Source organism: Channa argus, chromosome 10, assembly GCF_033026475.1.
Source record: "Channa argus isolate prfri chromosome 10, Channa argus male v1.0, whole genome shotgun sequence".
Taxonomy (NCBI): Eukaryota; Metazoa; Chordata; class Actinopteri; order Anabantiformes; family Channidae; genus Channa; species Channa argus.
Window position 1 is genome coordinate 10,249,038 of NC_090206.1, and position 15,410 is coordinate 10,264,447.

Consider the following 15,410-nt stretch of genomic DNA (forward strand, 5'->3'; position numbering starts at 1 on the left):
AGTAGGTCGTCTACCAACTCCGTAAAGCTGTCACCATACTGCAAATGCAGCAGGAACGGGTCCTGGCCGGAGAGAAACGTGGAGCCCAGTGATCCTGTTTGCAGCCAGCAGAGCACATACAGGCTAGGATTCACGGTTACAGGGTTTACACGGTCCCACTCACAGCGACTCCGCTCAAAAATGTCAAAACTAAATTCTTAGGGTGATGTTATTCTGCTTATGCTGGAATTACACACAAGAATAAAGTAAATGTTGTTTGTAAGACAGCATAAAACAAAAAGGTCCATGGGCCTTTCCGTTAGTCTTATAGTAGAGGTTTGCTTGTACTCCTTTCGCGCAGGTGTAGCCCAAAACTTCCTTTAAAATAAGCGACTAATCGCACGGCTATGCTTGAAATTATTATGTTGTCAATATTAGAAAATCGCAGTTACCAGTAACTGCCTTAAGTTTTAACCTTGGCAGACATGTTAGAAGCAACACGCTCAGCCGTGTAACCTTGGAGGTGCAGGCTAATTGATGGGTGTTAGTGCTAGCAAATTATGGAACAATAACGACTGCCAACAACCTGCTCTGTCACGCGCGGTTGCATTTCGGCACAACCACGGCCAGCAACTTGTCACGTGCAGCTTCTCTCCCTTTCTGGCGGTTACTTATTGTGCTTTTTTTGTTGTTGTTGTTTGTCAGACCCAATGTTCACGTCGTAATTAAGCAAAAGCGTAAATGAAACACTGTAACTTACCAGTGCAGATGAAACCAGCGCTGACGAGCCAGAGCACGAGGACCGTAGCGCGGTACCTACGGCGGACAAAGGGGCCCAGAAGTGAGGGCATCTTCGCGTTGTTTTATCGCGGAAGTTTATTTTTTTTTTAAAGCAGAGAGCAGAGAAGAAGCTCGGGTACGCTGAGCTTTTTTTCTAAGGTCCAGAGAGTGTCCTCTGTAGCAGTTAACGCCTTCTTTTTACAACGCCCAAGTCTCTTCCTCAACACGTATCCTGCTGCCGTACCGTGGCCATCAGGATGCTCGTGCGTCTCCGTTGCTCAGAACAACGCATCACAGGTGTGGTAAATAAACTGCCGCCTCGCTCGCGCCACGGGTTTTACTGTACTGTATTTTCCCAAAGCCGCGATCCCTTTCACAACTCTCCCCCTCTCTCTCTCTCTTCGAGCCGAGGAGGAAAGCAGTTTCTGTTGTTTCTTGTCACTTTGCAGCCGTCTCGCGAATGAATACGTTGTCCAAAAAGGCGAAAATTGCCAATACTTGTCATCAGAGAGAGAAGCTCAGCTTGCACAGCAATGCTGAAGTGTTGAGAGTCTGGGAAGGTATACGCTGCGATGTGCGGGGCGGCAAAACCAGGAGCGGATCCTGCGTGCTCGCTGGGAATGGAGCGTCCTGAGCGCGCCCCACTGTTAATAGCCCTGTCTTTTTTTCTTAGGCAAACATTTACATATCTTGAATAAGCATAACTAACCACCTACTGGCAATGCACGGCGGAATGGAAATGATTCCATCCGTATCGATGCACGTGTGCTTTTCATATTTCTACCTCACATGAAAATGATGGATATCATATTCAATTCTGTATATTGTAGGAATCAGATCAGTGCTTTGCGTGCTGATTCACACAGATCACATCTGCATGTCATTGAGCTTCAGTTAAGAGTGCCTCTGCTTTGTCGTGTGTGTGTGCGTGTGTGTGTGTGTGCGTGTGCGCGCGCGCAGACAAACACAGATGAAGAAGCATGAGGATTAGAGCTCCCGTGAGAGTGTACACCTGTCTGCAAACTCAGACCAGGATGTGACTTATGTTCCAGATAGCTTTTCCTCATTTTCTGTGGGTGTCAGTGGAGTGATTATCAGACTGCTCAGCCATGCCTTTTACAATGCTGCCAGAATCGACAGCAGATTATTAATACACTTCAGAGAGGAAGGGGGTTGTCTTTGTTTATCCATTTCTTCACTCCCACATGCTAGTCAGCATAATAAGTGAAAGCACAGGACTGGACCACTGTCTTACCAGCTAATTATGGGACTCATGTAGATGGATGATTCTTCAGATAGAGTTCAGCTGTACAAACTCATTAAGCCTTCTCTCCATCCAGCATCCCTTGCTAAAGGTCAAAGTCACAATCAGAATGTCAGTACAGAGCACAGACACATGCACACACACACGTATATATATAAAAAATATATATAACACACAACCCTGCAGCCATGTCCAATCCTGACGGGCTGTGAATGTGAAGGGCTAAGGAAGGCAGATGCACAGCAGCTAAATGGAAGAGAATGACTCAGCCGTGGAAACTTGTGAGGTTACTCGTAATGATCTCTCTCATTCTGCTAATCTGTTCTGTGTCCTGTTTGGCAGAGCAAGCTGGGTTGTGTCTCTTCCAGTCCTTTTTTTTTTTTTGCTAATTTATTTCCTGTAACAAAATAAACACACCCAAGGTACACACATTTCAAACAATTATCTGAAAAGATTGTACATATATAGTCAGTATAGTCAGTTATGTTTTTAGGGTAGGTTGTCTTCAGCTGTTTTTAAATAAATTATTAAAGTGTGTTTTCTCATTGTGATCTGTGTTTGCTGACTTAAAGCAGGGCAAGACCTCTTCCACAACCGTTTATCTCACGGTCTCTCTTACGGTTTTCTCCTCGGTCCCGGATTCTACCCCGTGTGCTCCCTCAATCAGACTACAATGAGCAATCACAGCTCTTTGGGGAGTTGACACATTCAGTTGTTCATCGATTTGTGGTGTTGTAATTAATTTTCTCTCCATCACTGGCTTGAGTTACAATATCCTGAGACTTGAAGCAGCTTGTTCTACTGCAATCAATCATGAAACCAGGACAGAACCACCATTTCTCTTGTATCATCTTGAATTATTCAGGGCAGCTGTGATACCAAAGAAACTGGACACAGTGACCAATCAGTATTATAACATCATGAAGCTCATTTGTGTGTTACAGAATATTAACAATGTTTGTCTTCTAGGTTCCTTACATAAACTGCGCCATTACACCTCTAACATAAGCAACCTATAAAGACAAGTGATTCGCCTGGTCGATAGCTATCGATCGAACAAAGGTGTCCAGCATGAAATTAATATTATTTATTATTTACAAACAACACAGAGGTTCCCTTGAGGATGATGCAGTGCAGGCTCTGACTGTCTGCATTCCAGCACAGACTTGTGGAGAGAGAGAAAGAGAGGGTGTATCAACTTCCATCATGACCACAGCTTCACAGCCTATTGTTTTGTTTATATCAAATTAAACTGCTATGCTACTCCAGAGAGATATAATTGACCACAGTATCAGATTAAATGACTGTAAAGATCTTAATAAGCCATCAGTGGATTGCATATTACAGTACTTTGCAAACCACTTATGAAGATGCAGTCCAATGAGAATAAAATTGAGGTTCAGATTTGCATGCCACAGCATTTTAGCCATTAATTACTATGCAAAATTAATGTATGATGATCAATAGTGCATACATTTCATTAAATATTATTGATATGGGGTTAGGAAAAATAAATTATGAGTTAAATTCCATTAATGTTAGAAGAGTAGGTATTCCTTTAACATCAACATCTCAAGACGGTCAAGTGGGTTATTATAGATTATAATGCATAGGAATCCAAACAAGCATTCAGTACATTAACCTCACAAATACATAGGCTATTACTATGCTGTTGATTATTGTATCTTCTGTAGCTGTGGCTCTCACCACACCACTAAAACATGATATGCTATGCATAGCTGTGACTTTGTTTAATTAAATTATTTCACACAAGTGGAGATAAAATAGCCTCCGTGTGATCTCACCACATCTTGTGCAGTTGAGTGAGGAGCAAAACCAAATGAGAGTGAGAGATGGAGAGATGGAAACAGGAAGAAAGTGAAGGGGATGGTGGTGGTTGTGGGGTGGGAGCGGGGGTGGGGGGATGGAGGAGCCTCCTGAAGGTCTCTCATTTCAGCCGCACAGACTGCTGATGAAGCTGAACTTCCAATATCCCACTACTTCAGCTCTGATGATTTCTCAATTTTACAGATATGGCCTGAGAATGTGATTTGATGAAAATGTAAAATGGGATAACCACCAAATCATATGAAATGGGCTCCATTTTATTCATTGACTATAAATCAAATGCAGACACTCCAAAAAAATTAAAGTTGATTTTGTGTTTTTGATTCAAAGCGCAACAATTCTGACTTGCAGGAGATTGGATGTCCGGTCGTACCCCTAAATGAAATATTTTCTTTTATGCAGATTCTTTGTAAGTTCAAGAGCCCAGCCCCGGCAGTGTTTGAGCCTAGTCCTTCGAGACATAAGGGAAATTCAAACAATTTATTCGCAGAATGTGTTTCCATCCCAAATAGATTTCCCTAATCTAAAACACGGCATTCGTGTTTGGAAATATATGATGATTTCATTTTCTCCCAGTCTTAGGGTCATAAATAAATTTGCATTCTGTCAGCAAAATGAGCTAACTGACTTGTAATTCATCAAACTCACTTCTTAGTGCTTTCGCAGTTTAACACATGGTAACCTGATCTTCTTTTTTTTTCCACAGAACTGCCTCACAGCTGTGTGCTCTAATAGGTGAGGAGGAAGAACAAAGGAGCACTTTCATTTTAAAGAGCTCATAAAACAATAAAATAAAGAAGAGAAATGAACTCCATGAACGATGCATTCTGAGGCAGACCTTAACTCTGAAGAGATGCATTTGCATAAAGGATGCATTTTGTTAACAGCTGGAAACGTCAATGTTAGGGTGACTCAAAGATAGAAAAAAACTCTTTAAATAAGGTATGATTGCTCATTGAGGAATTAGTATAAAACAGCTTTAGTACTGGTTTCCCCTTTTAAATGAATGCTATTTGTTAAAAATCCTGTATATTCCTGACAAAGGAAAATATAACTTTATTGCAACTAACTAGGACGTGTGAATATGGTATTGTGTGTGTTTTATACACCACACAAGGGATGACAGTATAAATGTGTCAAGCTGAACCATTTTTTCCCACAATTTTTTTTCCCCTTTGAATTTCTTTACTTCTATAAAAAAAAGGTTTCCTGAAATATGTTTCCTGGACCGACATTGTCTTCTTGTTTTGAATGTCACATTGTCTAAGCGTGCATGGGAGAGGAGACTTTGAATGATGTTGAATGTTTTATGACTCCCTGCTTTTGTGTCAGTTCTTCCCAGAGCTGCTCTGAAACTCTGATAGGGGACCCTCATCTACTGTACCACTGCTGGATCTGACAGCGTAGGAGGAACATATAGGCTAGCCACACTTAACATTTGAGTGGCTTCATTTCAAAATGCCATTCATCAACACTGGGAAAATGTTAGCTGAACTTTATTACTCAAAAGCAGTCTTGAGAGTATGACTTCAAAATGCTGCATATCCTGGCTTAAAACACAAGGTATTGTTTATAACAAACGAGGGGTAGTGAGTAGGCTGCTATATCTGCCATTACCCCCCTCCCAGTGGAAAAGCCCCAATACAATAGATCTTCTCAGCAGAACATGTTCTGCACTTTGATTTGGCATGATTTTTCAAGCCGGATGCCCTTCGTGATGCAAACCTCCCATTTTGTCTGGTAGGTTGCATCCCAACCCGATGCCCTACCCATTGAAGCACCAGGCCCCCGAGAAGCCCCACTACAATATGGGTGGCAATACTGTATATCAATTAGAGTTACCAAATAAAGTTCCTTTTACACCTCTGATCATTTCTACATAATCGCCTGGAGCAGATTGGTAAATACAGTATGTATAAGAGGATTATATAGTGCCTGTAAAAAGACTGTAGCTCAGTAGGTAAGGCAATCATCCATGGACCACAGTGTCAGTGGTTTGGCTTCTGGTGCTACAATAAACCAGAGATGCTCTCGATGGATCAGCTGAGCACCTTACATGGCAGCTGCACCCATCGTGTGTGTGAATGGGTTGTGAAGTGCTTTGGATAAAAGCACTATTGGTTAACATTTGTTCAATTTTTAGTTTTTTTTCAACAATGAATCATGGCTGATAAATTTAATATATACTTTTCTCTTGTTGTACAGTTGTTGACTGTGCAGTTGTTGTATCTACAATCTCGCTCATCTTGGGAAAGGAGCTTGCAATTCCTTCAGGGGAGTCATAGGTGTCTTGGTGGCCTTCTTGTCATTTATTCTTTGAGGATAGCTGCTGTAGGCAGATTTATACCTTTTCTATATTACTTCCTGTTCTTAATGATCGATTTAACTGTACTCTGAGGGATATTTGGTGACTTGGAAATTTTCTTGTATCTGTCCCCTGACTTCTGCTTTTCAAAAATCTTTTCAAAGAGTTGCTTTTAGAGTGGATATTCTTCACAGTGTAGACTTTGGCTAGGATTTGAGTCCTTCATTAACTGGGCCTTCTAGGTACAGGTGTACTTTAAACACAATCACACAGTCAGCATTCAGCCAATTGCATCGGGGGAGGGGTGTGTGTGGAAATTTATATAGGCACTTTACAGTATATAGGTTTTTACTGTATGTTACAACCATATTGGCATTACAGACACATTTACGATACCTAATGCCCTTTCATAATGTTTGATAATGTGTTCTCTTTTTACAACAGTAATCATTTTGTAACATTTTGCAACTTCAGAAAATCTTGACCCTTTTAAAATTCATTTTCAAATCCAATGAACCATTTTATTACAGCAGAGATGTACAGCACCCCTCCATTTAGTAGCACGTGTGTAACCTTCCAAAACGCATGGGAAAATTTTAACACATGGGAAAATGTTATTTATACAAAAATTATATTTTAAAATTTTATACAAAATATGATAGAGTACACTTTTAAAAGTACCAGGTAAAAAAACTATATATTGTTGATAGTGATGACCTGAGGGGATCTCCTGTGAGTCTTATGTTTTACTCATAGAAGGAGTGTCCAATAACAAGTAAGACGTATGTATTTGTCAAATCACAACACAATTCTCTGTGACATTTGAAATGCAGACAGATACAGTTACTATGTTAATGGAACAAATGGATTTTCTGTCACACCCGGTTCAAGACACTTAACTAATATTCCCTAAAAATGTAGATATGAGCAAGCAGCGTATTTTGACATTATCTTACTATGATCTATTTCTGCTCTTGACTGCTTTTATCCAAGGGGGCTTTCAAAATAAACAGGGGCCAGTGGACAACACATGTACGATATGTGTTTAAATCTTTATTTGCCTCTAAGCGTCTGTTTGTGAGACACCCAATCTATTTGTCTGAACACATTCTTGGAGAGATGTCAGAACGATATTGATAGAGAGCAATCAGGAGGCGAGTGCACATATTGTTCACTCTGCACACATCCTGCTCATTCAATTCTGGGAAATTGCTCTGCCTCAAAAAAGGTTGTCATTATTTTGTCACTCAGTGTCCCAGGTGACATTTACAGCAAATAACCTCACAGGCTAAAAGAAACACCACAGGGAAAATATGAAGTCGTGTTTGACTTGAGAGCAGTGTCAGCACAGGAGGAAGAACGACAGTATTGTCTATAATATGATAAACGTAGTATAATTGAAGCACTTATGGTAAGTGGAAAATGAAAAGAAGTTCTGTAATATAAAAGATTTCTTTTGATGACTGGAAATGACTTGTCACTTAAATAAACTTTACATTTGTATCAATGGATAACTAAATTTTTTATGCTTTAGTTAGCTTAGTTCTCTGTAGGATGAAGATTAAAGTAATTTCATCTCTTTAATAAAAAAAAAAACCCTCACGTCTTTTTTTTTTTTGTACGAACCACACTGTTTCATGGCATCAACGTGGTGTTTAGACAAAAGCCAGACTGTAGGGCATTCTCAAGGCCATGTGATTATTTTCATCCTTTGTGGCAAGTTTTACAGGTGCTATTAACTCTGTATGGGTGATGTTTTTCATAAAACAGCCAGATTTCCTTTGAGTGCTGCACTCATGAGTCTTGTACTGTACCTGCCAGAATGACAGATGGCTGCATTAGTAGTCAAGCCAATTCAAAAAAATGCAGCCTTGAATTTGATGCAGGATTGTGGTGAAGGGTAGCTTACCTGACTTCTTCTTCCTCTCTTATCTCCACACAGACAGACACACACACGCACACACAAACACTCACACAGACAGAGAGAGAGAGAGAGAGAAAATTCCAACTTCTATCTTTTTCAGGTTATATTTTAGGAAGCTGTTTATACAGTTTATATCTGTGGCTCCCAGATGTGTATGTATACAGGAAGATACTGTAATTATCCTGACTATTATCACAGAAGGTGAACTTGCACAGATCACACAAATTCTAGAGTTGGAAATGCCTCATATAGACACATATTGCTGGCGTTGGTGAGGTTCTAACTGAGATAATGAGCTTCTCTGAGCTATGACAAACTGAGTACAGCACTCACCACTCTTAGCTGAATACATCATATTAGAATATTAATGGGAACTGGAAACGCTGACCCCAGCTGAAGAGCTTAACCACATGGTCCAGGTCAACAGGCATTGATGTTACAGGCCTCATTCATTAAAGGAAATACTTGAGCCTCCTCTTGGGGCAAGTATCTTCCTGTGCTGAACCTGTGAGTCTTGTACATGTCACTGTAATACATGGCAGTTCTCCTGATGAAGCAGTTTTAAAAGCTGAGGTTGAGAGATAATATTTCTGCACTATTACATGTCGGTGTATGTTTCACGTCGAAAACAAAGTTTTTTAAATAACAAATTACATTCCAGCGGGAAGTAAAACTAATCATCATGTTTTGCTTTTGGTGGATTCTGTTTTTGTAGGAAACATAAAGTACAATTAAAGGCTTTAATCTGTTTGTGATTCTCTTTACCAGTTTAGGGAAATACATGCAGTGCATCCAGAAAGTATTCACTAGTATTTAGGCTGTAATTGGTGGTAAAGGTGCTTCAACAAATTATTAAGCAAAGGCAATTAATACTTATGTGCATGTGATTCTTTTGATTTTTATATTTATAACATTTGCAAAGATTTCAAACAAATTTTTTTCACATTGTCATTATGGGGTATTGTTAATCCATTTTGGACTAAAATGTGGAAAAAGTTCACCGCTGTGAAAACTTTCACTGTTTTGGCTTTTTTTTAATTTTACATGATTTTGTAAGAACTGCTTATAAACACAATTCAGCACTGATCATATATTTCCTTCTTTACAGTTTAAAACTCTAAACAGACCCTGGCTCTACCACATACTTTACATATACTTTCAATTTACACATAAGTACAGTACACAAAATTACATTATGAGTAAGTATATATAGGTATAATTTTAAATATTAAAAATATACTATTATCCACAGGCGTAGTGTGTAATAAAAAAATATTTGGTTAATAATAAAATGCTTGAATAAACAGTTATAAAAATATACCAAATTCTTCACCTTTTCTGTGGTCACCAATTGAGTGCATCTGGGTAATATTATGGACGTTAGCAGCTTACTGATAACTGAGAGCTAATGTCGAGTTAACATGGCTGTCTTTTTTGTAATGTGAAGAATATTCACTATACAAACTTCATCTCTACAAACATTTCATGGTTTTATTTGGTACAATAAAACTGCAAGTCCACTTAATGGAAACGTGAAGAATTAAAGTGGTCAAATTAGCACTTTTCTACCCAAGATTTAATACTGTGAAAAAATGAAACCACATAAATACATTTTCAGTACTTCACAGACCAGCATCAGAGTATCTCAAAAACTGTTAAATTATATAAAGCATTATGATACACACTAAGTTTTATAAAAGTGAGAATCTAACATGGCCAAGTACATTTGCTCCAGGCTTGGAAGAATCAATTTAATTTATGTTACACTTGTGTGTTTATGTCCAATAGTTCTGAAAATACTTTAAAATAATAAATAAATAAATAAATAAATAAATAAAAAAGCTAGAAGTTACGGCTGCAGAAACACATGGACAATTTAAAAAATGTCTGGTAGCAGTAAGTCAGAACAGCCTTCTCCAGTCACTGTATAGATACAATAAAATAAAGGCTTTTAATTAAAAGATGAAATAAGGTGTGATTTAACACATTGTAATGCTTGGTGTTTATTCCAAAGTAGGATAACATCTAGAACAGGCCATCACATTAAATCATTATCTCACATTTTGCCTCTTTATTCTAGCATAAAAAAGATTGAATCTTTAGAAGAGGGTTTCAAACCATGGTGCACAGCAAAGATTTAGAAAAACTGTAGGACTTATTCAGACCTTCAATTACTACACCATACTACATCCACATCCCAAAGTAAACAAGACACACAATTTTTGTAAGCCTGTGCACAGAGGTTGTCTTAGAAGAGTTGGACCTCCCAGCAATCATGGAAAATAAGGCAGTAAAAATAGTTCAAAGAGCCATAACAGGGGTTCTCAGAAAATCCCTTTCATCATTTATCTGCTGAACCTTTCCATCAGCAGAAAGTGCTTTGCTGGTACCGTACCATCATCACAAACAAAGACAGATTTAGCCCAAAAAAGTGTGTGCCTTTGCCGGAGGAGTTGCATACATGCTCACTAGCTAGAAACAGTAATGACAATTTTGCAAAGCCCACCAGCAATAGATGTTGATTAAGTGCTGTCATGGTAACAATAGTATGTGATCAGCTTTGCTTGAAGCCTTAAGCATTTCATGTTGTCAACACCTGAAGCGTTGGATTAGTAAAAGCCTTAAGTGTGGGTTGTCTAAGAATGCCTGTGTGACACATTGTTAAATGTCTGCCAGCTATTGAGCTGGTGGGGTATCAACTGCAACCCACAAACAGGGTTGAAATTGATGAATGATGCAGCTTGAAAGGACTTGTTTAGAGTTCACTGAGACAAGCTGTCCCAGATAGATTCAGAAGATCACATGTCAGCAGGATACAGATATATTCTTACTGGACCAAGGTTGAGTGTGTCAGAGAAATTTTATCCAGCTTCCTGATGGAGTTCATTTTTCTCCCTCATGCCGCTGCTCTGCGCCCCTTTTATAGGACAGGGAAATTTATGAGAGGAGATGACATATCAGGACCAAAGTTACAGTGGGATTTTATACTGTATATGAGCAAACATGGGCTAGACAGACTTTGAATGTGTGTCTGTGTGGATCAAGTTCACACTGTAGTGCAGTGTACAAAGGGAAAAGGCTGCACTGTGAAGCTAATTAAAAAAAAAAAAACATTGGTTGGTTACTGTGCAAATATGTACACAAACCAATTGAGAACATGGTAGATTTGCACTGAGTATTTTTAAGAATGCAAAAAAAAAATAATAAGAAGAAGAAGCTTCAGTTACAGTAGTGTGTTGCTATGTGACAAGGCTCCTTCTTGAGTCATGGCTCTGAGCTTTTTACACCACATTTCACTGACTTTTTTTTTTTTTTTTTTTACATCTTCTATATCCTTTATTTTGCATACTGCTGTTAGGTTCTGTAGTGTTTTAACTTAAATTCAGAACACTGATTTAATTATTTGGTGCTGATGAGACTCACACTTGAAATAAATCTTTTTGTTATTATTGTAGTTTGTGTATATGCTTTGATGTTGGAATACATTGTTTCAGTAAAATGATTCAGTACCCTGACTTTCTAATGTTAACTTAATAAAAGGTCTAAACCAATGCCAATAATAACAATTTAAATTACATATTTGAATAATTGGATACCTTTATAAAGGTAAGGCAAAATATCTTATATCTTAATCTCTTATATCTGGAGAATCAGCTCTGGGAATTGCCTGGAGTTGTCATTTCACACATGTAACACACAACAGGAAATTCTCAGACTCAAAAGTATCCTGGCATGGGGAGAAACTCTGCTTGATTTAAGTGAATAACGGTGCCTGGCCAGAGCATGCAGGGGAAAATGATAGAAAATGTATGCTGCGGGAAGCACAGTGTTTTGTTCAGGGCACAGGTGAAGCCATGCCAGTCAAAAAAACAACAAAAGAAAAAATAAATACAATGAAAAAAAAGAAGAGCCATGGAAATTGCCTGATAGAAATGTCATCAACATGCCCACCCACCCACTTTAAATCCTCGTGACAATTTGGGACAGTGTGCACTATCTACATATAGGCCGACTAGCCTACCTGGACTAGGTTTGCAGGATAAATTCTTGGTAGTGTCTGGGCCGTTGCTCGTTTGCATTCTCACGTACAACCTCCCTGGGTGAAGTGTAGAGAAGTTAGAGAAGGGTGGCAGGGTTTAAAATCAGCTTTACTAACATTTACAACAACACTGCTGATACTTAAAGATACAGTTTATAACTTTTAAATTACAAAGAAAACTAGAAGTGTGTTTCAAATCTTAATGTGAGAGGTGCTGTTGAAACCTCCTGTCACTGACTCATTAAATCACACTGCCAGATTGATTGGTAAATTTTGGTGCATTTAAATTTTATTATATTTTTTAGGCTCATAGTAGGGTTACCTTATGTTGCATTTTTAGCTTTAATTGCACATTAATTACCTTTTATTAAATATCTAGAGTATAATTGTGTAACCTGGGGTTTAACCTGGATTTATTAACTATTAAACAACCAGAAAGATATTTTACAAACTAGGCACCAAAAAGGTGTCTTACAAATACTGATTTCTAAAGCATTAGTAAAAATTATTATTAATAATTGTTAATGCATATACAGTTGGATGCAAAAGTTTGAGTGAGTTCAGGGTCGCCACATTGTCTGCATGTTGATTTGGCACAGTGTTTACGCCGGATGCCCTTCCTGATGCAACCCTCCCCAATTTCTTATCGGGATTGGAAATGGGCTGTTAGGGGTTCAGTGTCTTGCCCAGAGACACTTTGACATATAGCTGGGACCGGGGAGCGAACCACTAACCCTGTGGTCCGTGGACGACTGCCTTACCTTAGTCCCCCAATAGCATATAATTTTAATAACAACACCAACAATAATAATAATGATGATGATAATAATGATAAGTTAAGTTAGAATTTATTTATCAAGGGGGATGTAAGCTTTTGCACCAACATAATTTATAGTATTTTAAAATAATGTGTAATAATGAAAATAATGAAAATTATATTAAAAAGTAAAAAAAAAAAACTTTTCTATTAATTTTCTATTAATATACTAATTTCACACTTACTTTTGTGTAAGTTAGAAGAGCGCTAAATACCATTCACTTCATGATTGTTTGCCAGCTGTGTCTTAAAACAATATGTCTAATGTATATTTCTATATGACTGCTCTGATTGAAGGCCACATTAAGAGCACAGTACAGTAACACTGTGGTAACAATTAACAAAACCGGTTGAACTGCCTTTATCAAATTTACCTGTACTTTAGCTGCTCTTACACATTATTCCTGATGCCACAGTTAAAAAAACAAATAAAGGTGTAATACATCCTTGGTAATGCTGACTGTAAGCAAAGCAACACCTGAGACCTGGAGCACTAAAAGGCTCTAAATCAACACATTTGTCTGTTAGAGACAGTTGTCAATCTATTAAAATCAATACAAGCTACTTTGTGTTGAAGTTACAACCCATCTGTGTGGCATTGCTGTTGCCTGCATTAACCGGGGGTCTCATAAATCATATCAATACTGTTTATACTTTAATGTAACTGACAAACTTTAGAGCTGATGCATGCAGCCCCATGATTCATTGAATTCATGGTGAAAACACTAACTGATTCAGTAGTTTGTCCACCTATACTTATGTTAAACAGATCTGTATTCTTACATAGGATTTGTAGAAGTTTAATAATTCATGGTTAATTTTTAAACAGGTGATGAAATGCAAATACTCAAGTTAATGCCAAGAAACATTTACTGTTTCTTCTAGTCGATGATACTAAAATCACTGTCTAATCTGTAAACATTGGTTACAGTTAAAAAAGGATTTTCTACAATTAGGCTTATGATCAGTTATATTATAAGTAATGGAATCGCAAGGGGACACAAGCCAGTGTCTTCTTGTGGTAGTCCCAAGTCTGGATAAATGCAGAGGGTTGTGTCAGGAAGGGCAGGAGGAACGTGTGTTCGTAGGCAGTGAGAGAAGAAGAAAGCTAAGAATGTAGGACTGACAGTAGGGACTTTGAATGTTGGGACTATGGCAAGGAAGGCTAGAGAGTTTATTGACATGATGCAGAGAAGGAAGGTGGAAATACTGTGTGTCCAGGAGACCAGGTGGAAAGGTAGCAAGGCTAGAAGCTTAGGAGCAGGGTTCAAGTTGTTTTACCCTGGGTCAGATAGGAGGAGAAATGGAGTAGGAGTTATCCTGAAAGAGGAGTTTGTGAGGAATGTTCTACAGGTGAAAAGAATATCAGACAGGTTGATGAGTCTGAAGCTCGAAATTGAAGGAGTGATGTTCAATGTTGTTAGTGGTTATGCCCCACAGACAGGATGTGAGTTAGAAGACAAGGAGAAATTCTGGAGTGAGTTAGATGAAGTGATGCAGAGCATCCCCAGAGGTGAGAGAGTGGTGATTGGAGCAGATTTCAATGGACATGTAGGTGAAGGGAACAGAGGTGATGAGAATGTGATGGGCAGGTTTGGTCTCCAGGACAGGAACGCAGAAGGACAGATGGTGGTAGACTTTGCAAAGAGGATGGAAATGGCTGTAGTGAACACTTTCTTCCAGAAGAGGCAGGAACATAGGGTGACATACACTATATTGCCAAAGGTATTCGCTCACCAATCCAAATAATTGAATTCAGGTGCACAAAGCAAGGCCCATAAAGACATGGATGAGTGAGTTTGGTGTGGCAGAACTTGACTGGCCTGCACAGAGTCCTGACCTCAACCAGATAGAACACCTTTGGGATGAATTGGAGCGAAGACTGCGAGCCAGGCCTTCTCGTCCAACATCAGTGTCTGACCTTACAAATGCACTTCTGGAAGAATGGTCAAAAATTCCCATAAACACACTCCTAAACCTCATGGAAAGCATTCCCAGAAGATTTGAAGCTGTTATAGCTGCAAAGGGTGGGCCAACGTCATATTAAACCCTATGGATTAAGAATGGGATGTCACTAAATTTCATATGAATCTCAGGAAAGGCAGGTGAGCGAATAATTCTGGCAATATAGTGTGTAAGAGCGGAGGGAGAAGCACTCAGGTAGACTACATCTTGTGTAGACGTTGTAATCTGAAAGAGATCAGAGACTGCAAAATATTGTTAGAGGAGAGTGTAACCAGACAACACAGGATGGTGGTGTGTAAAATGACTCTGGTGATGAAGAAGATGAAGAGGACAAAGGCAGAGCAGAGGACGAAGTTGTGGAAGTTGAAAAAGGAAGAATGCTGTGTAGTTTTCAGGGAGGAGTTCAGATGGGCTCTGGGTGGTTTAGAGGTGCTTCCAGATGACTGAACCACTACAGCTAATGTGATCAGGGAGACAGGTAGGAGGGTA

General features: G+C 38.8%; 1 protein-coding gene across 7 annotated transcripts in view; it reads right to left on the reverse strand.

Annotated features, from left to right (window-relative positions):
• unc5a (unc-5 netrin receptor A) overlaps nucleotides 1-1,466 on the reverse strand; it is a 125,854-nt gene extending 124,388 nt beyond the window's left edge. For 2 of the 7 annotated variants that reach the window (XM_067517485.1, XM_067517481.1), the window contains exon 1: nucleotides 740-1,466. In XM_067517485.1, coding sequence (XP_067373586.1) covers nucleotides 740-830 — 91 coding nt within the window. In that variant the 5' untranslated portion in view covers nucleotides 831-1,466. The remainder of the gene's footprint in view (nucleotides 1-739) is intronic. The other 5 variants (XM_067517486.1, XM_067517483.1, XM_067517480.1 and 2 more) reach the window with 4 other exon arrangements.
• Between the last annotated feature and the right edge of the window lie 13,944 nt (nucleotides 1,467-15,410).